General features: G+C 37.0%; 1 protein-coding gene across 4 annotated transcripts in view; it reads right to left on the reverse strand.

The window, feature by feature from the left end:
• Positions 1-1,714: 1,714 nt before the first annotated feature.
• Stat4 (signal transducer and activator of transcription 4) overlaps positions 1,715-25,192 on the reverse strand; it is a 116,457-nt gene continuing 92,979 nt past the window's right edge. For all 4 annotated transcript variants that reach the window (XM_090354502.1, XM_090354501.1, XM_090354500.1 and 1 more), the window contains 10 exons: positions 15,040-15,123; positions 13,455-13,553; positions 11,024-11,159; positions 8,447-8,496; positions 7,503-7,597; positions 7,123-7,259; positions 6,646-6,837; positions 3,926-3,992; positions 3,440-3,548; positions 1,715-2,000 (listed from right to left, as the gene is read on the reverse strand). In XM_090354502.1, coding sequence (XP_090210628.1) covers positions 1,974-2,000; positions 3,440-3,548; positions 3,926-3,992; positions 6,646-6,837; positions 7,123-7,259; positions 7,503-7,597; positions 8,447-8,496; positions 11,024-11,159; positions 13,455-13,553; positions 15,040-15,123 — 996 coding nt within the window. In that variant the 3' untranslated portion in view covers positions 1,715-1,973. The remainder of the gene's footprint in view (positions 2,001-3,439; positions 3,549-3,925; positions 3,993-6,645; positions 6,838-7,122; positions 7,260-7,502; positions 7,598-8,446; positions 8,497-11,023; positions 11,160-13,454; positions 13,554-15,039; positions 15,124-25,192) is intronic.

Below are 25,192 nucleotides of genomic sequence, written 5' to 3' on the forward strand. Positions count from 1 at the left end.
CACAGAGCCCAACTAATTCTACTTATCTTTGAGATGAAAAAGTGTATACAACCCACAGATGAAATCACCCAAGGCAAGAATTGCCCCCAGTCTTCATTTCATGAGATTATTTTTTTTAAACTGCTGTGAATAGCTCATTATTTCCCCATCTTGAATCTACTGTGAGGACAGGCATTCTTTTTGGTTTTGATTAGTAGAATGTAGGAACCCTAGAGCCCAGTCGGGACTGTCACTGGCTACAGGAGATTTGGCCAGTGTGCTTGAAGTTTGAATGAGGCCAATGGAAAACCCTGATCATGTGTTTGCTTAGGCTGTGTGAGTACTGGACCTTCTGCTGCTGTCCTGTCAAAAGACTTGAGGAGTCAGACAATTATAAATTGCTTATCTCATTGCTTCTTGATTTCTTTTGGAATGTGCCTTCTTGTTTATTTTCTCCCTTTAAGAAAATCCCAGGCTTCATAAAGACATTTGCACATCCTTGTTCATTGCTGCATTATTCACAATAGCTAAGTTGTGGAAATGGCCCAGATGTCCTACAGTAGATGAATGGACCCAAAAAAATGTGGTACCCATACACAAGGCATTTTGCATATCCATTAGAAAGAATAATATTATGTCATTTGCCAGGAAAGAATGATTTGGTATCCATATACAATGGAATTTCACACAACCATTATAAAGAATAATTATGTCATTTGCCAGGAAATGGATGGACCTTGAATAAATCATGTTAAGTGAGGTAAGCCAAGCTCAGAGAGACAAACAGTGCATGTTTTCTGACATGTGCAGAAGCTAGATCTAAATTATACAGGTCTGTAGGCATTCACACACAGTGAGTCCAAAGGAGGAACAAAGAGGAACAGAAAAACACAATACCTATACTCATGTGATCATACAAAATGAACTCCAGGAAATGGAAATGAGGTTTTATCTTTCTTCACTGTTTTTGTTTTTCTTTCTTTTTGTTCTTTTGTTTATATGTCTTTGGGAGTGGGAGAGGAGGCACAGAAATGGAGGGACAAAGGGTTAACAAATGCAACAGTGGTACTCACTAGACACTATTGAAAATAAACCACAAGTTGTAACTTGTGAGTGGGGATGGGAGGGAGAAACTAGGAGAGATTGAGAGAACTGGTGCCATTGTCCAAAAAGGAAGTATACTCCTGACCTGACTTAAATAACTATAACCCCATTTTATATCACCTTTATTGTAACAATAATTTTTTTAAAAAACCCAGGCCAATCTGAACGTATAAAAGTGGAGGTTAGAGAAGATTACTTGGCTTTAACTAAGTCTGAGATTAGACTCATGCCTCTCTGTGGATAGTGAAAGAAATCACTGTACAGGCATCTCTTCATCTGTTGCCCTGAAATCTGCTGATCGAAACCTGAAGTATGATCTAATATGCCTGACTTACCCTGGAATGTTAACACTTGTACCTCTACAGCCCAAAAATCATAAGTAACACCCCAAGAAACAAAAATCATGAAAGCAAGGGCAATAGTTTAGACTAGTGGTAGAGTGCTTGCCTAGCCTGCATGAATCCTTGGTACCACATACAAAGACAAAACCAGAAGCAGTGCTGTGGCTCAGGTGGTAGGGTTATAGCCTTGAGAAGGAAAAAAAAAACCTCAAGTACAGTGCTCAGACCCTGAGCTCAAGCCCAGGACTGCCCCTCCCCCCCAAAAAAATCATGAAAGGGAGACATGAAAATGAGATTTCTGTTATATTACTAACACTGGTTTCTTAATGTTATCTTATCTTGCAAGTTTATCTGAAGCTTTTGGATTTTAGCATTTCAAGTCATAGCACTCCCAGCTGGAGTGTCCTTCCTGTGAGAGGAGATCTTCAGACTTCTATCCTTCCCTAGAAACCGGCATTTAAAAGCCGAAGAAATAAGATGTGTTCTTTGACAAAGAGCAGTCTTTAAACTTTTTCAGTTGCTTCCTTCTTTGAGATTCAGTTTATTCTGTCATTCAGCAGAATATGGAGACTTCATCTAAAATAGAAAATGAAAATGATTACTGAAGGAAATACTGTTGTGTAAAGAAATTACCATCAGAGAACCAGGCAACTGTTTTCTTCCTTCTTCCCCCACCTCCTTTCCTTCTTTCCTTCATTCCTTCGTTCCTTCCTTCCTCCTTTATTCATTCCTTCTTTACTAAACAATCCAGAATTCTTTATTCCAATTAGCTTTTTAAAGTATTCCAGAAAATGATTAGGGTTGAGCAGTCTGAAATTTAATGCTTCTCTCAAGTGTACTGAAAATTGAGTTAGAAATATTTTAATTGGGGGAGGGAAATATGGACAAAAACATGAGAAGGAGTATCATTGTGTATGAAGTAATGCACCTACTATCTGGTGAATATAACTGTAACCCCTCTATTAAGTACAATAAAATATTTTAATCACATCAAAACTATAATAAAGAAGTGGATACAAAAATGTAATGGAAGTCCAGTTAGACAGAACTTATTGAGTGAAGGGCAACCAGCGTTGGACTAAGCCATTACATGACAGTGGGACTCTCTTTTTTCTATTTATTAATTTTTATTTATTTTGTGCCAATATTGGGGCTTGGACTCAGACACTGATTCTGTCCCTTAGCTTTTTTGCTCGAGGCTGGCACTTTGCCATTTGATCCACAGCTCCACTTAAAGTTTTTGATGATTGATTGGGCATAATTTTCTTGCCCTGATTGCCTTTGAAGCCCCATCCTCAGATCTCAGCTTCCTCAGCATCTAGAATTACAGACATGAACCACCAGAGCCCATTCATGGAAACATCTAAGAACTAAATACAGCTTGATTTACGGTCAGGCACAGATCTCTTGGGGCTCTGGGTTCCCCCAAAGATTCTCTTCAGATTTATCATCACTTTCATATAAATTGGGAGTTTTATCCTTTTGACAAACTTGTTCTTGAAGAATAAGTAAAATGCATTCTGAGTAACATGACTTTAGATTATGACCTAACTCCCAAAATGCAGAACATTATCATGCTGCTACTATTGTTTACATACTTCATGGCAAGGATCTAGGGACAAGTAATACAAGAAAAATGGGAATGTGTGGGTGGAATTTTTTTTAAAGAGGTACTAAACCAGACTTACAAATACTAATATGTGCTGCTTGTTAAATTTGAGTGTTGGAGACTCTTTGAATAGCAGCAAGGACACTGTCCTGGAGTGAACTGTTAAGGACATTTTGCCCTCTGCTGGTTTTTGATGGAAAGATCTTAAAGCAGTCTATGTTCAATACCTATGCAATCAGCAGCGCCCAATCCCTACAGACACTCTGTGTTATATTCATTAATTTGTCCTAGTAAAATGCCTAAGGAGTACTCCACATAAGGGGTGCTGCAGAGCTTTTCATTCACATACTGCCTCTGTCCACTGGAAATGCCCCCAGACTAAGTTTGGAAAAGAAAGGCAACATACTGCAGTTTCAATTGTTGTGGGACTCAGGTTTTCTCTCAGCACGGCATATACGCTTGGAGACATGGGAAGAAGGTCTGATGGAGACTGTGGCTCTGTTGAATCACTCCGACTTAAAGAGATAACCGGAAAAGGTTGCAAGGGTTAGAAGATTATAGCTCATATTGACTAATACATCCAGTGCTTTGTGCATCCATGGCATTGGGCTTTCCTGATTCATCATTTTGCCTCACAGCATTCAATCTGCTGTGTGATAGAATGGCATGTAAAGGGGAAACTTTATAATTCCAGTCATAATAGACTACAGTAGTTATGCCCTCAAGACTAGCTTTATGCAGTCAAAGAAATGAGACATAAAGGGTTTTATGGGACCTTAAAATGCTTTATTCTTGGTTATATGCACTCTACTCTACCCTGAAATCTCTTGTAGGAAAGAATTTAAAAATTAATTCAATAGTAAATATTTTACAGGTGAACAAAATTACTCACATTGTTGAAATGGGGATAAAAACTGAAGGAACATAACCTTTGTCTCCCCTCTCTGTTGGTCTTGAAACTGGAAAAGAAAGGCACAGTGTTGGGAGGAAAATATTCTCAGTATTATTGACAAAATTAGAAAAGCAAGCAGGAAAACATCAGTAATGTTAAAAGGAATGGAGATGATGCATTTGATAGTGATTCACAACCTTTTTCATTGAGTGGTAAGACCCAGACATCTAAACAGTGTGCAAGAGAAAGAATTTCTTAGTGGGCTTAATCTGACCGTATTAGTGTCACTAAGGCATGTAATTAGAAATCAACGACCTATATTATTACCTGTTCTCTACTATGCATTTGAGTGTGATTAGAACATCTGACATAGGCACATATCAGAGGATTTATACTGGTGTTATTTGGTTAGGTATTCTCCAAAGGTAATGGATAAAGGTTATGTTACCATTCTGTGGCACCTCTGGGAAATGATGAAACCTTTAAGATGTAGAGTCACTACAGCAGGCATGTCACTGAAAGGAATGTAGTTTCAACTCCTCCTCTCTCTGCTTCCAGGCCATCATCAGGAAGGCAGGTTTTCTGCCCCATAATCCTGTCATCAATTTTGCCTCGCCACTGTCCCCTACGGGAGCAGTACTGACCTATGGTACATGGAAGGCTCCCAAAATGTAAGTCAAAGTAAAGATTTTTTTTAAAGTTAGTTATCTCTGATATTACTGCAGTAAAAGAAAGTGGACTAAGCATATGCACTAGGCCAATTCTTTTCATTAAAGTGGAAACCAACATATGGTTGTTATTATTGTTAATAATTATTATTGGATTTGGGGGGACAACATCTCATTATATAGCCCAGGCATGGCATAGAACATGAAATCCTTCTGCATCTGCCTCCACAAGCTGGAGTTACAGATGTGTATTACCATACCTCCTTTACCATAACATTATTATTACACACATCTTAGAAGCAGAGACATCAGTATTCCTAAAAATAACATTGTATGTTTAGCTAATATTACCATAACATTACTCTGCCTGGAAACATTTCCTAAATTTCTTAGTTATACCAGGTTTAAAGTGTAATTCTCCCACTGTAATTTGACATTTTGAAATTCTCATTTCATTGTATTAGATTTAGAGTGTCATTTAAAGATTTGTTTATATTTTTGTCTTAAAGGACTGAAACTGAGCAAGTCAACATTTGTGACTTAATTGTCAGATATTCTTAGTTGCTATAAGCTAAGCTTTTTTTTTCCAGTCTTGGGGCTTGCACTTGGAGCCTGAGCATGGTCCCTGGGCATTCTCAAGGCTAGCGCTCTACCATTTGAGCACCATTTCCAGCTTTATTTTTTCTATGTATGTGGTACCAAGCAATCGAACTTGGGTCTCTAGGAATGCCAGGCAAGCACTCCACCACTAGACCAAACTGCCGGCCCCTAAATCAAGCTTTTTATAGATCATATATATAAATCATATATTCAGTCATCTCTTGGAATCTATAGGGCACTGATTTTCAGGATCCCCAAAGGATAGTAAAATCTACAATGCTCTAATCCTTTCTAAAAAATGTTGTGGCATTTGCTTCTACACTTGTTCTACTGTAACTCATGTTTTCTTATAATTCTTTTTTAAATTTTAATTTTTTTTATTGCCGGGGTAATGCATAGAGGGGTTACAGTTACATTCACCAGGTAGTAGGTACATTACTTCTCACACATTGATAGCCCATTTTCCTCCCCCTACTCCCTCCAAACGTCTTATAATTCTTAATACAATAGATGTTTTAAAAATAGATGTTATACTATCTTATGAAGGGAATTGTGCCAAGAAAAAGGTCTGTACATGTTCAATACAGATGCAATTTTTTGGCAACATATTTCTGATCCTTGAGGTGGACTTAGAAGATTGTGGGAAATGTACATACTAAGGGGCCAATTGTGTGTTCATTAATCTTACCTTATTCATAGATAGCTAAAATTTAATGGATTTTCCTTCATGAACTTAATAAACACTTACTGAATCCCTGTTTGGGTTAAGTATTGTTCTGAGCTCTGAGGATACACGCAGCAGGAAAGGTAAGCTAAAGGAGAGAATGAAGCCACAGACTATGTCCCTTCCTTGGCAAATAGTAAACATTCTCTGAGCTCTGAGGTAACAAACAGGTGAAAACCAGGAAACAGACAACTTTTGGGTTCCTTTGCAGAATACACATTTGCAGTTTTTTTTCTTTTTGTGGGTCATGGGGGTTGAACTCTGGGCCTGGGCACTGTCCGAGAGTTATTCAGCTCAAGGCCCTACCCCTGGAGCCTCAACCCCACTTCCTGTTTTCTAGTAGTTAATTGGAGATAAGAATCTCACATTTTTTAGTGCCCAGGCTGGCTTTGAACCTTGATCCTCAGATCTCAGCCTCCTGAATAGCTAGGATCACAGGTGTGAGCCACCCAAGTCAGCACCACTCCTGTTTCAAAAAGGAAAAACTTAAGTGATCCAGGTGTTGCCAGAAACCACCATGGCTAAACCCAAGTGCAGTTCTAAGCTACTATTTGTGCTAGTATCAGATAGCTCTAGTGGTCCCTCTTGAGGAACTGCCAAACTATCACATTACTTGTAGGGCTTCCCTCCCTATACTGCTTGGATCTTATAAAGGTAGACAAAAAGAGGAATGTCATCTACTTTGCTCTCCAACACCTTAAGAAAAAAGTAAACAGAAAGAACTTTACCTTCACAAGGCTGGGAGCTGTAGTGTTTACCAAAGGCCTTGTCTTTGGGAATGTCAGGATATAGGTACTTCAGAGGATTTTCAGGAATGTTTTCAGCCATAATAACCTTGTAGTCTCGAAGGATGTCAGCGAATGGCAGAGCAGACAACCGACCTTTGTTGTAGGGTTCTACTGAGTGGAATCTCACTTCTCCTGGAAACAGAAAGTAGAGGGCTATTCAGGCTCCATAAAACATTCTTTGTGGTCATATTTAATACAGTGCATGACTTCTTGCAACCTGGATTGTATAGCTTGTGTGTGTGAAAGAGGACAACTAGACACACAGGCTTTTCAGAGTCTCTTCTGTACCCTGTTCTGGGACAACCCAATTTACAGTGCCAAACAGGTCAGCATACTACATACTTCTGGAAGCTGGAATCCCAATAACCAAACTCAAGAATATTTTTTTCAGATGAAGAAATAGCAGGGAGTACATACCATTTTCAGAATGGTCTACCCAAGTGAAGGTTATCCCTCCTAGATGGCTTTCACTGAATCTTAACAAAAATGTCCCAGGCATTTTATCCTTTAGCAGGAGCCGTTCCTTTTCTTTGCTAACAAAGCCCATGACATACCTAGAATTAGAGCAATGCAAACTTTAATCTGATCAATATTCCCTTTGCATTTACCTCATTTACAAAGAACAGACAACTTTGTTTTTCATGTATCAAAAGTCAATCCTATTTGGGATACTAAAGAATATAAGAAATTATAGATTTTTTTCAACTATGTCTTTAAGCATGATTTTAAAAAAAAGACCTAATAATAACAGAAGGAAGGCACTTAATTCATATGGAAAATATAGCCCCATAACTTACCCATCAATCCAAAGGGGAAGAATATGTTTCTTAATGAGGTCCAGTATTGCTTCAAGCCATGTCCAAAAAGTAAATGGTTTACCGGGTAGGTGTTCCTATTGGAATAAGTAAGTACATAAAGGCAACATTTAGTTAAGACGTAGCATTGATATAATAGATCAAATTTTCTTTCTCAGTAAAATAGTTTGTTTAAAATAAATAACCCTTAACTCTTAAAAAAAATCCTTATCTGAGTTCAAAATACCAATTTAGAGAAAAATCGTATAAAATGCACAGTCATGCTTTCCATTCATGTTAATATTAGCATTATTTAGAATAGCCAAAATGTGGAACCAGCCTTGTTGTCTAACAATAGATAATCGGATAAAGCCAATGCTGTCTCTACATTCAGTGAAGAATTATTCTTATACAATTACTTAAAGATAATAATGATAATATAGTTATTCAAACATGAAGAAGAATGAAATTAAATTTCCTATAAGAAGAATATATGGAACTTGAGATCATCATGTTAGAGGAAACAAACTAATCTTAGAAACATATATATGTCACATGATTTTACTTGTGTGAGGAATCTTGACCTTAATCAATAATATGACAAGACTGTGAAAGGAGAACTATTTGTGAGGTAGCAGGATAAAGGATAAAGGAAAGAAGATAGTGATAAAAAACTGAATAATATAGAATATTATAGACAGCGATAGGAAATGAACATTGCATAGCAAATAGTACAATAAAATCCACTAAAAAAACTTCAAGAAAGGAAGAGGAATTGTGAGGGTAGTTAAGAGAGAATAATAATAGATGAGGTGAAATTGATCAAAATATATGTCGTACATGTCATAAATATAACAAAACCCCTTTGTACACTTAAGTTATGCTAATAAACATTTAAACAAAACACAAACAGTATCTTTATGATATTCTCCTTCCCCTCTTTGTACCTTGCAGAACTTGGCCCAGGTGAGGTGACCATCACTGTAGTTAGACTGAACTAAAATGAAAGGAAAAAAATTGTTAAAAGTCCTCAGTAGTGAGCCTAATTTAAGTTTTTCTTTTCTCTTTTTCAAGAGTTTCTTAAGCAAATGCTAGGTGTTTACAGTGACCTGAGTGCTATGTGTGATACAGATACATCATTCTTGATACTATGACATTCATTATCTAGAAACAAAGTTTTTTGAGGGAACAGTTAACAGTGGCTTTAGGAAATTCCATGAATGGGCAGATTATTGAGAGTCAGAGGGGGAGAAAGGAAGCCACTCTATGAGTCAATAATAAACATAGGACTAGTTATGATGACATGAATATATCTCTTATCAGAAACAGTAAGAGCAGAGTAGTGATTGTGAATAAATGCTATATCAAACAAAATGATATAAATTAGGTACTGCTACCTTACCAGGAGTCTTTTCAATAAACAGCCATCAGCTGTTTCTATACAGCACAGGGAAATGGTATAAAATTGTCTATCTAAAATTTTAAGGAAATTAGACCAATATGGAAAAATTCAATCAAGATTTTTAAGGATATGGGTGTTACCTATACTATATTTGCATGGATATAAATGTATCAGTTACTGTATTTAAAAGCTTTCTTCACGCATCAATGAGTATTTATATGCACTATTGTTGTTGTTAGGGCATTAAATAAGGATCAAGAAAGATAATCACATAAAGCAAATTTCATAAGGTTTCCCAAAGTCCTTATTTATGTGAGTTCTCATAGATCAGATAAGTGCCAATGGCATTCCCCTTCTCCCTCACCACACAAATTGCCTTGGTCCACTTAATTCTACAAATGCTTTTTTTGCTCTAGTTTTGTGCATGCAGATCCAGTATGAATCTTTGTGGTGCTAAATGTGTTCACACTAGACTTGTCGAAATACAGATAATCTTTAAAAATTTTAAAGGAAATCCTGGTCTATATAGTTAGTCGTATCACCCCACTGACTCTATTTTTCAATTCCAGAACTCTCATTCACAGTTGACACTTTCTTGATATGCAGAGTTAAATTATTATTATCTTTAATTTTGGTGAAGGAAGAAGCCATTTTCCAGTTGGTTAATGTCAACTAAGACATAAAAGATCAAGTCACTCAAAGGCCTCATATCTAAAATATATCAACAGCTCAAAAAATTGAATCACTCCAAAACTAATCTTCAAAGAAACAACCATCCCATTAAAAGATGGGCCAAAGACTTAAAGAGAGTCTTCTCTGAAGAAGAAACAAAAATGGCCTATAGACACATGAAGAAATGCTCAACATCTCTGGCCATAAAAGAAATGCAAATCAAAACAACTCTAAGATTCCACCTCACTCCAGTTAGAATGGCCAGGATCAAGAAAACTAATAACAACAGATGCTGGAGGGGATGTGGCCAGGAGGGAGTGCAAACTCATTCAACCACTATGGAAAGCAGTGTGGCAGTTCCTCAAAAGACTAAACATAGAGCTCCCCTATGACCCAGCAATTCCACTTCTTGGCATTTACCCACTTGTCTAGAAACAAGGACATACTAAAGCTACTAGCACAACGATGTTCATTGCGGCACTATTTACCATAGCAAAGATATGGAACCAACCCAGATGTCCCTCAGTTGATGAGTGGATCAACAAGATGTGTATTTGTACACAATGGAATTCTATGCTGCTGTCAGAAAGAATGACATCACCCCATTTGTAAGGAAATGGAAAGACTTAGAAAAAGTCATATTAAGTGAAGTAAGCCAGACTCAAAGGAACATAGGCCCAAAAGTCTCCCTCATTTGTCAAAATCAGTAGAAACCTTGGGCTCTTCTAGCAGAGATTTACAATAGAACAAAATCTAGAGACATAAGACCAAATACTATGAGACTAAATGTAAGGACCTCCAGGATATAGAAACAAAAGCCATATAATGAGTGATTGTTATCCTTAATGTACTATGTTATCTCTCATCTCTTTTTCTATCCCTTAGTTACATCATATTGTTACAATATTTCACCTTGTTATCTGATATATTTTATATGTGCTTAATTGGTTATTTGAAATTGGATAGGGAAGGGGGGAAATCAAAATGAGCAAGGGGAGAGGGGAGGGAAATGGGGACCATGTCATGAGAAAGGGTATCAATGTTTGTGAAGTAATATACCTTCTATCTGGTGAATATAATGTAACCCTTCTATTAATTACAATAAAAAATACAAAAAAATCAAGTCACTGTAAATTCCACAGCATATTTAGTGGAAGTGTATTAAAAGTACCCTGGAAACAAATGCAGAATAGAAATGTAGGGTTGTTCTATTATGTTCCAGCCAATCAATATGGCAGTCACATAACCTCAACACTTCATCTATAAAATGGATAAAATAATATAAATTGTTAAGAACTTTTGGGAGAATTTAAGATAATATAACAATTCTGTGCCAGGCATCACAGGAGGCATTTGATAATCACTTCTATGGATAATAGTAGTAATGTCATTCTGGATCTGTGAAACATTTGCATGCTCATAGGTAAATTTTCTGTCTTCTTGCTCTTACCTGTAAGTTTTTCTGCAAGCATATTGAGTTGATCTGAATTAAGTCCACGACCGACATATGATGAAAACTGCCAACTCATCACTTCCAAGAGTTGACTTAAAGTGGCAGATGGAGGATTATTAAAGAAAACCAAGTTCTGAAATAAAGTTAGGATAATAATTATATTTGTTAATTCCATAGAAAGGACTGTGATTCAACATTTAGATTCTCAATTTAAATTCTGGGACAATCTAAGTTAACAATACAGAATGCAAACTCATTCTTTTTAAGACTGACTCTTTTTTTCTTACAGTGCTTTCTTTTTTCTATTCTTTGAGTGTAATACAAGTCAACACTCTATCTTTTTCTAAGAACTTTCTGTGGAATATTAACAATATCAGTTATAGATGTAATTAATACTGCCCAACATATGATTAGAGAGATGCTCATTTTTTGTAATATCAATATTAAATGAAACATTTGCTTAATTGACTTATTATGGGGGAAAAATGGACACTGCCATCCTTCGATGAACAAAAAAGATAGGAAGAGAAGGATTTCTAGGGAGTCAGTTTTCCTTGTATCTGAGAACGGTGTTTGGAAAAGTGGCTAGGATACAGAATGTCGTCCATGTTTAAGAGCTTAGATTTTGAAGCAGGATAGAATTTGTAAACCAAATTTAGTTGTTCAACTTGGTAATGTAATGAAGCTCTGACTCTATTTTAAGGAAGTGAAAATGATCTTGACCTCCAGATATTCATGTTGGAACTGGGTAAGGATAGAATTGTTGGTGTGATGACTCTCGTGGCTTTCTAGCAGATTATTACAGGAAAAAGCCAAGTGCAGGCTTACAGTAGGAATAACACAGGCATGTGTGTCTTCACACCTATGCCTTGGTGTCGGAAGGAAAACTGAATACAGTATGCCCACCCTGCCCTTTTGACCAAATGCAGTCAAGTAAATAAATTCATTATGAATGGCTAATCCAAAAGAAGTTTCCATTTTATTTTAATTTAAAAATCCTCTAGGTGGAGTATGCAGTTCAGTTGATATGGAGGTCTCAGTCAGTCTTGAATTATTATGTAAAAAATTATTATAGAATCTGTGGAGCATTTTCCTGTCTTTAATTTTATGAAACATGCCTCCCCAAAGCAAATGAGTCCCCAAATCCAGGTAAAAATTAATGTGCTTAATTTGAGTGATCAAATAAACATTTCAGAATTGTTGGAAGGCAGTATGTATGTCTTTATCAGAAGTTGGGTGGCATTAAGGAAAAACATTGGGCATCTGCAGTACTGACATGGGTATTACCATATCAGACTCTGCATCGTGAGCATTCGCAGACTTTCCTTAAGATCAGTCTAATTAATCTTAAGGGCTGTTCTGGGCCTTATAGACTATAATGAGTTCTGTTCCTTTCTCTTTAGGCTTAGAGGAGGCAAGGGACAGATCGCTCAGGCAGCCTTCCTCTCTGGAACTGATCTGACTCTGCTGCCAGGGCACCTGAAGCCAAGGAAGAATAGGATGGAGCCATTTTACATAAATATTCTCTACTAGGAAAAATGGACTAAAAAGAAAATACACTTAGAACAGACCTGTTATTGTTATTTTTTGTTTCTAGTGCTAACCTAACCTGAAAGAGTTTTATTTTGGGTGGAGGAGGAAACGAGGGATTGAGTTAAAGAAGCAATATAGTCATCTACATTTGACCTATTTTCTCTAGACTTTAATGGTTTCCAAGGCAACACATTGAGATTTTGTAAGAGAAAAGCAAGAAGTGCTGACTCATCTCCCCCCCCAATCTCTTCCTGGTTTACTGGTAACAAGAGCATCTATTAATTATCGACATCTATTAATACGTTCACTTTGAAGTCAATTTTTGGTCAATATATCAAGTAACCACTAGATGGCACTAAAACCAAGCGTTAGCCTAGAAAGGATAACAATCTATAGATAATTGACTTAAAAATTATGCTGTCAGAGTATAGTTAGGGCAAGATTGATGGAAACTCTGGTTACTTATTTGGAACTAATTCTCTACCATTGGAGAAAAGCTATGGAAAAAGATAGGTCCAGAATAAATTAAGGAGGTCAGATATCAAATTCTGACAGCAATTAGATATAAAATTCTGGAACGAGGAATTTCCCTGCTGGCTAGTTAACGGGGTCATAGGATGGCCTTAGAACTCTTTGTTTTACACATGGGGGTGGGACTGACAAGACCTGAAGAAATAACCAATATCCGTCTCTCACTTTCGCTAAGCAGAAATCTCTAAGGATCTAAGTATGTCAGGTCATGTTACTTTAAATATAGCCTGAGAGGAACTATATAACTGGAAACAAAACCACCCATAAACACATGCCTACACATCCACACTCATCTACAACACAGACAGATACACACACAGTTAACCATAGAGACGGAGAGGTGATATAGGAATAGGAACTCTACCTGGGAATCGTTGGTTGACACATTGTACCAAATGATGGATGCCCAAGCATTAGGAAGCTGGCTGACATTGGAAATCATCACCACAGGTAATGAACTGGTCTAGTGAACAACAAACAGTCATTATGGGTAGTTCTGCTGTACATTGATGTTACACTCAGCTATCTAAAAGATCATCTGAAACCCATTCTGTTCTTTCCATCCTAATATCCATGCCACTGGGTTGCTAAAACAACTGTGGAAGTAGAACTTTCTGAGCATATATAAATCAGAGCACAGCAAAGATAGAACAGGAATCCTTTTAAGAGTTTAGCATGTTGCCTGTCGGGCAGCTGCCCCAAAACATGACACCACATAAATAGCTTATATTTCCTTATGTCACCTATTGTCTCCAATGTGACTGACTAATCCAGATTCTATTGATTTAGCAACTGTCTTCCTTCTATGTTACGTCCATCTTTCTTCTGAGACAAATCCATTTCTGGAATAAATCAGTCCATTCAAATTATGACCTAACAAGTAATTAACATTGGCACTAACAGTGGGTGTTTTATTGTACTGCAGGAGCTAGAGCTGTTTTGTCTTAGCAGCTCCAGGACTCAATTTAGTTTTATTGGTAATGCAGTTTTCTACCTGGTGAAAAATCAACAGGCTTTCACAGCTGAAGCTGGGAGGCTAACCAATTTATAATAGTCCCTTCCCAACAATACACATCAGATTCCTGTAGACAGTAAAACACTCAATCAGGGAACTTAACAGCTCATGGAAACAGAAATTTAGGGATAAAAGATGAGAAAGGAGCCCACAAATAGCTTAAATTCGGTAAAAATGAAGAGCAGAATTCTAAAACAATCATGATATGTGAAAGGATATGCTTTCACTCATATACAAATTTGTTTATTCAATACATATTGGGCATCTACTGCTACGTGCTGGGTTTTGTAAACTGAAAATGGTGTGCAAACAAGCTGATATGTCCTGACTTCATGAAGCTCATAGTGACGCTTGGAGGTGGGCCTCAAAGTGTAGAGTGCTGCCAAGCAAGCACAAGGCTTTGAATGGAAAGTTTAGTACCACCAAAAAGTTCATAATCAATCACATTCAATTTAATTCCCAAAATGTGTTTGTCTTTGAGCAATGGTGACAATAGGAGAGGATCAATCAACCTATGGTTAACTCACTGGCAATGCAGTTTCTACCACTTTTCTCCATACAGAGAAACGTTCCTTTGAAGTGATTTGTAAATATAACTTAAATTTTATGTTTAAATATACTTTATGGATACTGATCTATCTCTTTAAGTATTCAACTGAGCATTTATGACTCAAATTATCCAGAAAACAAACAAGCAAAAATGCAATGTTGGCAGCAAATTATTTAGCCTGTATTAAATTTACAATGCTCATGTGTTTTTCTCATTGATATGTAAGCAGAATAGCATGTTAATTAGTGTTTATTTACATATTGCATTTTGAAAATAATGCATGGAATAATGCAAAACAAAATAACACATGGATTAATATACTAAAACTAAGCTTTCCAAATCCTGAAAATATTAGTAACTATTATTAACAGACAGATGGTCTACCTCTAGATCTATGGTGAGGCCGTAGAGACAGATCTGTGTTTCAAAGGTGATGGAATGAAGCTCTTCAGTCACCATATGACAGCCCTGCAGGGGAAGCAAAACATCACTACTTCTACAAATGCATACAGGCTAAAACTCGATTTGTTTCTACAAATTAATAAGCCTTAAAATAAACGTCCCCAAACACCTCTTATTATTGAGCACTTTTCCTGTTAAAACAATACAGACTTTAAGAAATCTTTATTTGCATGGAGTGATTTTAAGTGTCCCAAATGCGATGATTTCTGACTTTTAAAAGTCTTGTTAGGTGCAATGTAACATTGTTCCTTATGCTAATTTTTAAAAAATTAGTCCACTGGATTTACCAAATCTTAATTGCATTTGTAGGTATACTAAAATAATTCTTGGTAGCATAATAATTTTGCCCAGAAAAAAAAGCAAGATTATTTTCTGGTTAAACATGGTAGTTGAGATACATGTGTTTTCCAAAAACTTTAATAAGGTGACAGCTGATGTCTTATTTGTTTCCTAAAAAAAAGCAAAATTATCATCTATATCCCAAGTGAGAGGCAGGGGAATGTACAATGGGGGTGAAAACCACTGAGATGCTATGAAGCTGTTGACCACAGGGAGCTGAAGAGAAGGCTCATTAAGAGCCTAACCAATGTGAAGCCAATGGATTCTCTACCCCTCTTTGACCTTCACAGGGGACAAGAGATTTACTCTGGAAGATGATGAAGTAGAGGTTTTATATGAACACTTAGCATGCCATGGGCACAAGGTCAGACCATGGGGCAGGAGTGAAATGCCAAGTTGATGAGAGAATGATCTTGGGAATATTTATGGGAAAGCCTTTGACTTTTGCCTGAGGAATATCTGGATTGTTCACAGTTTGGCTTAGATTGCCAAAGATATCTGAAAAGCTGACCAGAACAAAGGTTCCCACCATAAAATAGCCAGATCCTATCATTCACCTTTGAATCTGTAATAACCAGCACACATAATAGAATTTTCAGGTACTTTTTAGTGTTCTTCATTATAAATATTAGACTAATGCTGATCACGTATTTGATATAAATGTAAAAATAAGGAATGTAGAAGAAAATGTAATACAAGACAGAAAACAAAATGAATTTTATATATTAGGGTACCTATAACAAACAAGCAGGACATCAGTCAACTGTAATGAATTAGATAGCACTTGGATACTGATTTGCACAAGCCAAGTCTTTTCAAGAAAAAGTCTTTACAGTGAGATCAAAAGAGGATGCTCTTAGGAGAGGAACCTAAAGGCATAATGCCTCTGCACCTCTCATCATCTAAAATCATATTTATCAAAATGAATGACAGGAAATGGAAACAAGAGTGTTTTTTTGTCTTGCTTGTTCATTTTTCTGTCCTTGGAGGGGATAAGGGAGGCAGAAATGGAGTAACAAAGGTGAACAAATATACAAGTGGTACTCAGTAGATATTGTTGAAAATAAACTGTACAACTTAGGGACGGGGATGGGAGGGAAAAACTAGCAGCAAAGGAAAGGGTAACATTGTCCAAAACAAAGTACTGATTACCTGACTTATGAACTGGTAAACCCTCTGTATATTCTCTTGATAATTGCAATACAAAATAGCTTTTACATAAAAAGACTATAAGCATTGTTCAGCAGCATACCACCTGCATGGCAAGTGTGAGGTCCTGTGTTCAAAACCCCAGTAATGTAAAAAAGGCACATAATATATGAATAACAATTACAGATGCCTTTATTAGCAGTGATGATGACATTAGAATTTGTTCCTAAAAGAAGTATAGAATAAAAAAATCTCTTCTCTCCTTTGAGCTAGAGCATTATGATAATCTTATATTGCCTGCATGGAGATAGATTGAGAAGACTGGAGTCACCCATACATAATGAAAATTCTGCCTGAAAATACCTTAGAGTATCTTTTCAAAAGTACTTTCAATGCATCACATCAAATAGTTCCCCCTCCCTCTCAGAGAGTTGTAATCAATTGCTCTTTCTTTGGATGAGCAGCATAAGATGAAGTAGCTTGCTTTTGTTTAACTATTAAGGTGCATGAAACATGCATTTTAAAACAACAGAAAATCTTATTACCTTATGAGGTGAGTGTTTAAACAATGCAAAGCACTGAGACATTGGAAGAATGCACAAGTATAATTTTACATTTACACTCTCATCTAGTTCAGTGATGAATAGATTATACAAGAATGTACAGAATGGGGCTTGGAGTATGGCCTAATGGTAGAGTGCTTGCCTAGCATGCAAGAAGCCCTGGGTTCGCTTCCTAGGTACCACAAAAAATGCCAGAGAAGATGCTGTGGCTCAAGTGATAGAGTACTAGCCTTGAGAAAGCCCAAGGACAGTGGTCAGGCCCTGAGTTCAAGGCCCAAGACTGGCAAAAATTAATTAATTTAAAAGGATGTACAGAACATTTGTGGGGCCTCAGGTACAGAGATCTACTACCACATCTTTAAAAGTTATCTTATAAAACTTCTGTTTTGAAACATAGCCTCCATCATAAGCTAATTGATTAGTGTTGATTCTACAATGTCCCACTGGAACATGGCATAGATAGGCTTTCCTGAACCAAAGCTCATCTCTTTGATCTCTGTAAAGGACCTGTGCCTCCTAGGCCATCCCTTATACCTAGCAAGCTTTGTATTGATGTTACTATCTATGCTTGGGAGGGTAGACCTGGATCAAAGGCCTACAAGGTCCCTGAACTGAGCTTAAGGCTTTCAGGAATGAAAATTCTGGACTCAATGAATGAGCATTTCACCCTAACCCCACAGATATCTTTGTGAAGAGGTTGTATCTGGAGAAAGACAAGGAAATCTTGAGTGTGATGGTCAATAGTAAGCATATTTAGTCTCTATCTCTAGTTCCTAGAACAGAAATCTAAGACTCTTGTAAGTACTTCTTGAAGAACTTTTTTTTTTTTTTTTTGCGGGGCCAGGGGATCAGACATGCAAGCTTGAACTCTGGGCCTGGGCGCTGTTCCTGAGCACTTCAGTCCAACCCAGGCAGACTCATCTCCAGTAAGCTACCTAAAACGCCAGAAATGAAGCTGTGGCACAAGAGGCAGAGTGCTAGTTTTGAGCACAATAAAATGAAAGAAAATAAAATGCGCAGGGACAGTGGCCTGGCCCTGAGTTCAAGCCCCAGAAATAACACCGAAAATAAATCATTTAATAATAGTTATTGAGCCCCTATTTTTTTTTTGCTGGACACTGGGATCAATGCCGGGAAACAGAAGACAAGGAGTAGTGCACTTACATGAGAAATAGCCAGTAATCATGGCATCATAGGAAATTAACATGACAAATGGGATTAACCTGTAAAATTAGGGTATGGAATGTATGTTGCAGTCTGAAAGGGCTGCATGTTTAGTCTTATTCTTGCACTAATTTCTTCCCTCAACAAAGAGCTACAATTCATTCTGTTAGTTTAGAAAGAAAGCGACTTCCTGTGAAACGCTTGGGCTTCTTGGGGAGTGAGTAGTGTGAGAACACTGAACCTTGAAAGAGCATCTGTTTGGCTATTTTGTTAAATGAAACTCAAGTCACCCAGGCTTTACTAATAGCTTCTTTGTGGTTCATGACTTTTCAGCACGTAAACAGAATCACCCAACACTTCAGTCTGTGGCTAAAACCGTCATTTATCAGTTAAGTCTACTGACAAAGAGCAAACTGGAGAGACTGCAATCCCAGCTTCCTTATTCAAACAGTTTTCACATGTCAGTAATCACTCTAGCAGGTTCTCTATGTGATAAAGACCTCCTGGGAAAGGTTATTTCCCGGGAATGTTTACAAGTATAGACTGATGTTTCAGAGTCTGGCCACTAGAGTGTCTAGGTGATGGAGTCATTTTTCATTGTGACTCTACCCTGAAAAAAAATACATCAGTAAGAGTAGAGTTTGCTAATCTTGATTTTTGTAGCAGTTTATATTGACAGACTCTCCAGAAGGGCTGAGAAATTTCAAAACAAATCCTTAAACACACACACACTCTAAAGGCCCTACCTCCATGTTGCACTTTCTAGGATTATAAAACCTTAATCTAAATGGCTTCAGAGATTGTCTCATCCGATGGGTTTCAACTTCTTTTTTTATTTCCCAAAAATATATTGTACATTTTAAGGGCTGGATTTTAGCCTGGTGGTACAGTGCTTGCCTAGCATGCGCAAAAACCTGGGTCGATTACTCGGTACCACATACATAGAAAAAAGCCAGAAATGATGCTGTGGCTCAAGTGGTAGAGCTCTAGCCTTGAGAAAGCCCAATAGCAGTGCCCAGGCCCTGAGTTCAAGGCCTAGGACTGGCAAAAAAAATACACTGTACATTTAAATACATTGTACATTGCTCAACTTGTAAAGTGCCAGCTATGAGCAATAAAGCCAAAGCATGTATGAGGCCCTAAGTTCAAACACTAGAACCAACAAAAATGAAAACAGAACCAACCAAACAAACAAAAACAAAAATGCATACAACTGTCCTGATGGTAGCAGGAAGAGAAACCCAGAATTCCATGTGTCACCCCAGTTCCTCAGTGCAAGAGGCAGTGCTAAGGCACATGTTTGGATTTTCTGGATTTTCTAGAAACAACATGTCGTGATTTTTTTCTCTCTTTACTAAATCTAAAGCCAGGAGAGCCCTCAGACATCCTGACAGGTAGCCTTTTGCAGGCTAGTCCCAGTCAGTCACAGGCACCTACAATTTTAAGGAAGTTCAGAGTGTGAGCTTAGGTATCTATTATTCCTGGGCACCTTAGTCTATTCTCATTCATGAATACATATCTGTCCAGAGTTCTTACAACCATAAAAGTAGAACAGAGGAACACGAAGTTGGGAGTAGGTAGTTGGTGTAAGTAAGAAGTTCACATATTATTCACATAAAATGTAATGGGAACCTGACATCAGAAGAGGAAATGCCCAGATTTTTTGAAAAGGTTATGTCTCAGTCAGGTGTGTGGCAGGTGGACACAGAAGGCTAAGAATCAAGTTAGATACTATTCTCTGTCTCTGTCTCTCTCTCTGTCTCTGTCTGTCTGTCTGTCTGTCTGTCTGTCTGTCTCTGTCTCTCTTTGTCTCTCTCTTTCCCCTTCTCCCTTCTTCCCTCTTCTCCTTTTTTTTCTCCCCTTTTTCCTTCCTTCTTATTTTCCATCTCACATCCTCCCTTTCTCCCTTCCCCTACCTTCCTTTTTACAGTTTATATTAATTATATAAGTCAGCTATTTTTGTAAATCAATGGTGGAGCAGTTTCCTAGCAAGATGAAGCTAAGTTAAAACCCCAGTACCACCACAAAACCCATGGGTTTCACTGTGACATGTTCATAGATGCATATAGTATATATTGGTTATATTCACTCTCACCTTGAATTTTCCACATGTCCCTTTCTCCTACAAATTGTTACCCTTTTCATTTTACGTGTGTGTGTGTGTGTGTGTGTGTGTGTGTGTGTGTGTGAACTCAGGGCTTACTGTTGTCTCTGAATTTTTTCACTTCTGTTCATAGTAATTGGACTAATTTGTGTTTAGGATTTTTTAAAATATTTCCTTTGTTATGCCCTTCTGACTCATGAGACAGAATCTCAGTGTAGTTTTGATTTGATTTTTCTGATGCCTCATGCCTCGTGTAGTTACTGGCAATTTTTACTTTTTCTTTAATGAGCTCATTTATTAATTCGACTATTGGTTCTTTCGGTGCTTAATTTTTTGAGTGCTCTATAATCATGGATACTATTTCCTTTTTTAATGAAAAATTGGCCAAGATTTTCTCCTATTCTGTAGGTATCCCTTCCTTCTGGTAGTTGTTTTCTTTGCTATGTAGAAGATCTTTAATTTGATGCAATCTCATTTTTCAATTTCTGTGTATTTTTGGAGCTGTTGGAATCTTTTGGAAAGCCTTTGCCTATACCTGTACTTTGAAATGTTTCCCTCTATGTTTTTCTGTAGTAACCTCAAAGTTTCAAAACCCATTTTGAATTGATTTTTGTACAGAGCTAAAAAGAGGAATCTAGGTTCAGTTTTCTACACGTGGATATGCAGTCTCTAGTACCATTTGTTCAAGGCATCTATGTTGTTAATCAGATAGCTGTCACTTTATGGGTATATTTCTGGATTTTCTGTTCTGCTGGTCTATATCTCTGTTTCTGTGTCAATAACATGCTGGATTTGTTGTTGTTGTTGTTACTATGGCTTTGTAGTATAATTTGAAATCAGGCACTATAAATTCCTTCAGCATTGCTCTCTTTGCTCAGAATTGTTTGCACTGTCCAGTGTCTTTCATGTATCCATATTAATTTTATGATCGTATTTTTGATTAACATTTTCCTTGAAAATCTGATGGGGATCGCATCGAATCCCTTTGGAATAAGTAAGTATTTTGCAATAGCAGTCTCGCTGATCATGGCGATCTGCTAGAAAACAACAAACACTGCTGAAGATGTGGGGGGAGAGACTCTTCTTCCCTTTTGATGTAAATGAGTGCAGTCACTATGGAAATCAGCGTGGAATTCTTTCAGAAACTAAAGATATGAAAGTGGAGGTATGGCTCAAGTGGTAGGTGCCAGCCATGAGTGGAAAAAGACAAGGGAGAATGTGAGGCAGTGAGTTGTATTCAGAGACATTCCTGTTGGATTTTTTTGTGGGTTGAAGCCCTAGTAACAGCACAAGCAAATTAACGAACAACTATAGAACTAGATAGCACTACCCTGTGACAGTTACCAACTGTTATACAACTCTTGGACATATTTCTGAAGGCACGTAAATCAATATACTTCCGAAATACCTATACATCTATCTATATTTATAGCAGTATAATTCACATTAATCAAAACTTGAGATCCTCTCATTACCATACTGTTGGTGGGAGTGTAAACTCATTCAACCACTATGGAAAGCAGTATGGCGATTCCCCAAAAGAGCTCCCCTATGACACAGCAATTCCAGTACTTGGCATTTATCCAAATGTCCAGAAACAAGGACATACTAAATCCACTAGCAGAATGATGTTCATTGCAGCACTTTTTACCATAGCAAAGATATGGAACCAATCCAGATGCCCCTCCATAGATGATTGGATCAACAAGATGTGGTAATTATTCATAATGGAGTTTTATGCTGCCATCAGAAAGAATGACATTGCCCCATTCATAAGGAAATGGAAAGAATTGGAAAAACTCATATTAAGTGAAGTAAGCTGGACCCAAAGGAACATAGGCTCAATGGTTTCTCTCATTTGTAATAATTAGTACACATCTAGGACTCTCCTAGCAGAGGATTACAATAGCTCAAAACCTAGGTACATAAGTTCATATAGGATGATAGAGACTAAATGGAAGGATCTCTAGGATATGGAAACAAGAGGTTTAACTTGTGTGGTTGTTGTTCTTAATGTACTATGTTATTTCATTTCTCTTTTTTTCTTCTAATGGATGACCTCATGTGGTTACTGTATCTGACTTTGTTACCTAGTATATTGTATATATGTTTATTTGAAATAGGAAAGGGAAAGGGGAAAACAAGATGATTTGGAAGAGCTGGGGGGAGGGAAATGGGGACAAAAACATGAGAAGGGGTATCAGTGTGTGAGAAGTAATGCATCTCCTATCTGGTGAATGTAACTATCACCCCTATCTACATTACCCCAACAATACAAAATAAACAAAAAACCCCTTGAGGTCCTCCTAAGTGACCATCAACAGATGATGTTGATGAAAGACAAGTATTTCTCTCATCTATGGGATCTGGTCCTTTAAAAAAAAATTTAAATGACAAGTAGGTTGGGTGTGTGGCTCAAGGTAGAGTATCTGCTGAGCAAGAAAAAGCCTAGAGATCAAACTCCAATGGTTTTCTAATCCTGGAATTTGCATGGAACCATACTGCCCATGGTTCAAAAGTTTGAATCTTGGTCCTACTACTAAATCCATAAGCTGTATGCATAAGCTGTATGACCACTCTGTGCCTGTTTACCTTACCTCTACTTCATAGAGTTAAAATAAAAGTTACATAAGTCAACATTAGGAAAGATCTTAATTCAGGTCCTAGTGTATTGTAATGATCACGAAGATTTATTAAGTTCTTAGCTGGCTCTGTGTTCTTGCTGTCGAAGCTCACAAAGAAGCAATAACTTCCCGTTCCTTGAAATTTATTTCCACAATCCCAGCCTCATGGATTTATGAACTTACTTATCCCAATTCTCTTGCACTTTTCCTGATTTTCCTTTGATCATTCTTACTAATCAGCCACATCTATAATATGTGGCTAATCTGCTTGTTTTATAAATGGTCAACAGCTTCTACAACACATAAAACAGCTTCAAGTCTGGCTTATTTTAAATGTACCTGGAAGTCATACTAGAGTTCTGTCAATAGGGGGAGCTCAAAGAATAGCTTAATACACAATGAACCTGCTTTAGCAAACCTGACCTATAAAAAAGGGAAGAAACAAAGACATTCCACGACTGAATGATTTTGTTATCAAGAAATAAATTCAGTGCAATATTACTAGACAGAATTAATAAGGCAGTCTTTTTCCTGTAGTGGGAGATGATTTAGATTTCTGTCTCTAGAGAAATCCAAATAAAGGTTTTGATTTTATTTTTTTTTATCAAGATAATATACTGCCAGAGTTGTATTCAGATATATTCCCATTGGATTTTTGTAGACTTTTTTTGTGTGTTAAGAAAAGTTCAGAATAATTGTGTTTAGCTTGATCAAACTCATACATAACAATAATATTCACAGGAGTAAACTAAATGACAATGTAGGTCAAAATTCCAGTGAGATGAATAAAACTATTATCTAGAATATGCTAATTTTTAACTAGGTGATTTAGAAAACCTGTATGTGGAAGAATTTCTCATTTATTTTTCTCACTAGAACATCTTCAGACTCAAGAGCTCTGATCATATGCATCTTTGGCAAAATAAACTTGCTTAGGGTTATATCATAAGTACCAATTCTATTGAGAGAAAAAAACAGAACAGCTCGTCTTTGATGAGGCTATGATAATTGGTAAATGTTTTTTAATATACATGCATGGCAATGAAGAATTTTCAGAAGGGAAAATAGCAGCACCTGAAACTTTTTTGTGATAGATACTTGTGGTTTTGTGGGGGTGTGTAATAGATTAGAAGTTGTTGGCTGGTAGGTTTATTTATTGACGATTTTAGTATTTCTTTCATTTTTACTTAGGCAACCTGAGATACATTATTATTAATTTTTAAGTGTATAGGTTAAACTTATGTATTTGTAAAGGTGATATTCAGAGAATGAATACATCTCCTTTTGAAGAGTGTCACCCACTACTTTGTTCTCTCCATTTTCCCTTCCCATCTTCCTCCCCCTAAACTTGTATAGTTAATTTCCAACTACCACTGCTGAATTGTTTCATCCTTCGTCCCACATTCCTGTGCTGCCCCTACCCCTCTCCAAATCATAGATGTATAATCCTAGCAGCTGTGATTGTAAAGCCAGAAGATTGGATCCATACAGACTGAGCCAGAAGTAAAAAAACATTTCTCCATCCAGCCATTTGCCAGAGATCACATTTTCTGTCACTACCCATACCCAGGTTTCCTACTTCTGAATATATAGCATGTAGATCACATAGAAAATGTCCTAGATCTGTGGGTGATTTTCAAGGTCAGCTATAATTCAACATTTGACCACTCGGTCATCTGTTGACTGGTCAGTAGATCTTTATTGATCTGGTGAAAGATACATGGGAGAACACAAGATAATCGATACAATGAATCAGTAGGATTGTTCTCATCAGTGATTTTTCACATAGTAGATCATTACTTTTTAGTTTTACCCCTAATCCAAGAGAAATTCAGTGATTTTTAGGATACTTTACTATTCTGGATAACTGGATAAAATTATGGCATATCTATAAAAATAAACACAAATAAACATAAACTGTTAAGAGTAAAGCTATGGATACATTAAGAACACGAATGCTACGTCAACATGAAGCTATTCAACACGAATTTGCTACGTCAAACACAAGACTATGAAACAATGCACATGACACATTTTAAAAATAATACATAAGTAAAACACTAATGATGTGTACTGAAAGCTTAAAAATGATTTTTTTGGAAAGTGTTATGCTCTTTTTACTTTCTCCTTTA

The sequence above is a fragment of the Megascapheus bottae genome, chromosome 21, assembly GCF_031878675.1.
Source record: "Megascapheus bottae isolate mThoBot1 chromosome 21, mThoBot2.hap1, whole genome shotgun sequence".
NCBI lineage: Eukaryota > Metazoa > Chordata > Mammalia > Rodentia > Geomyidae > Megascapheus > Megascapheus bottae.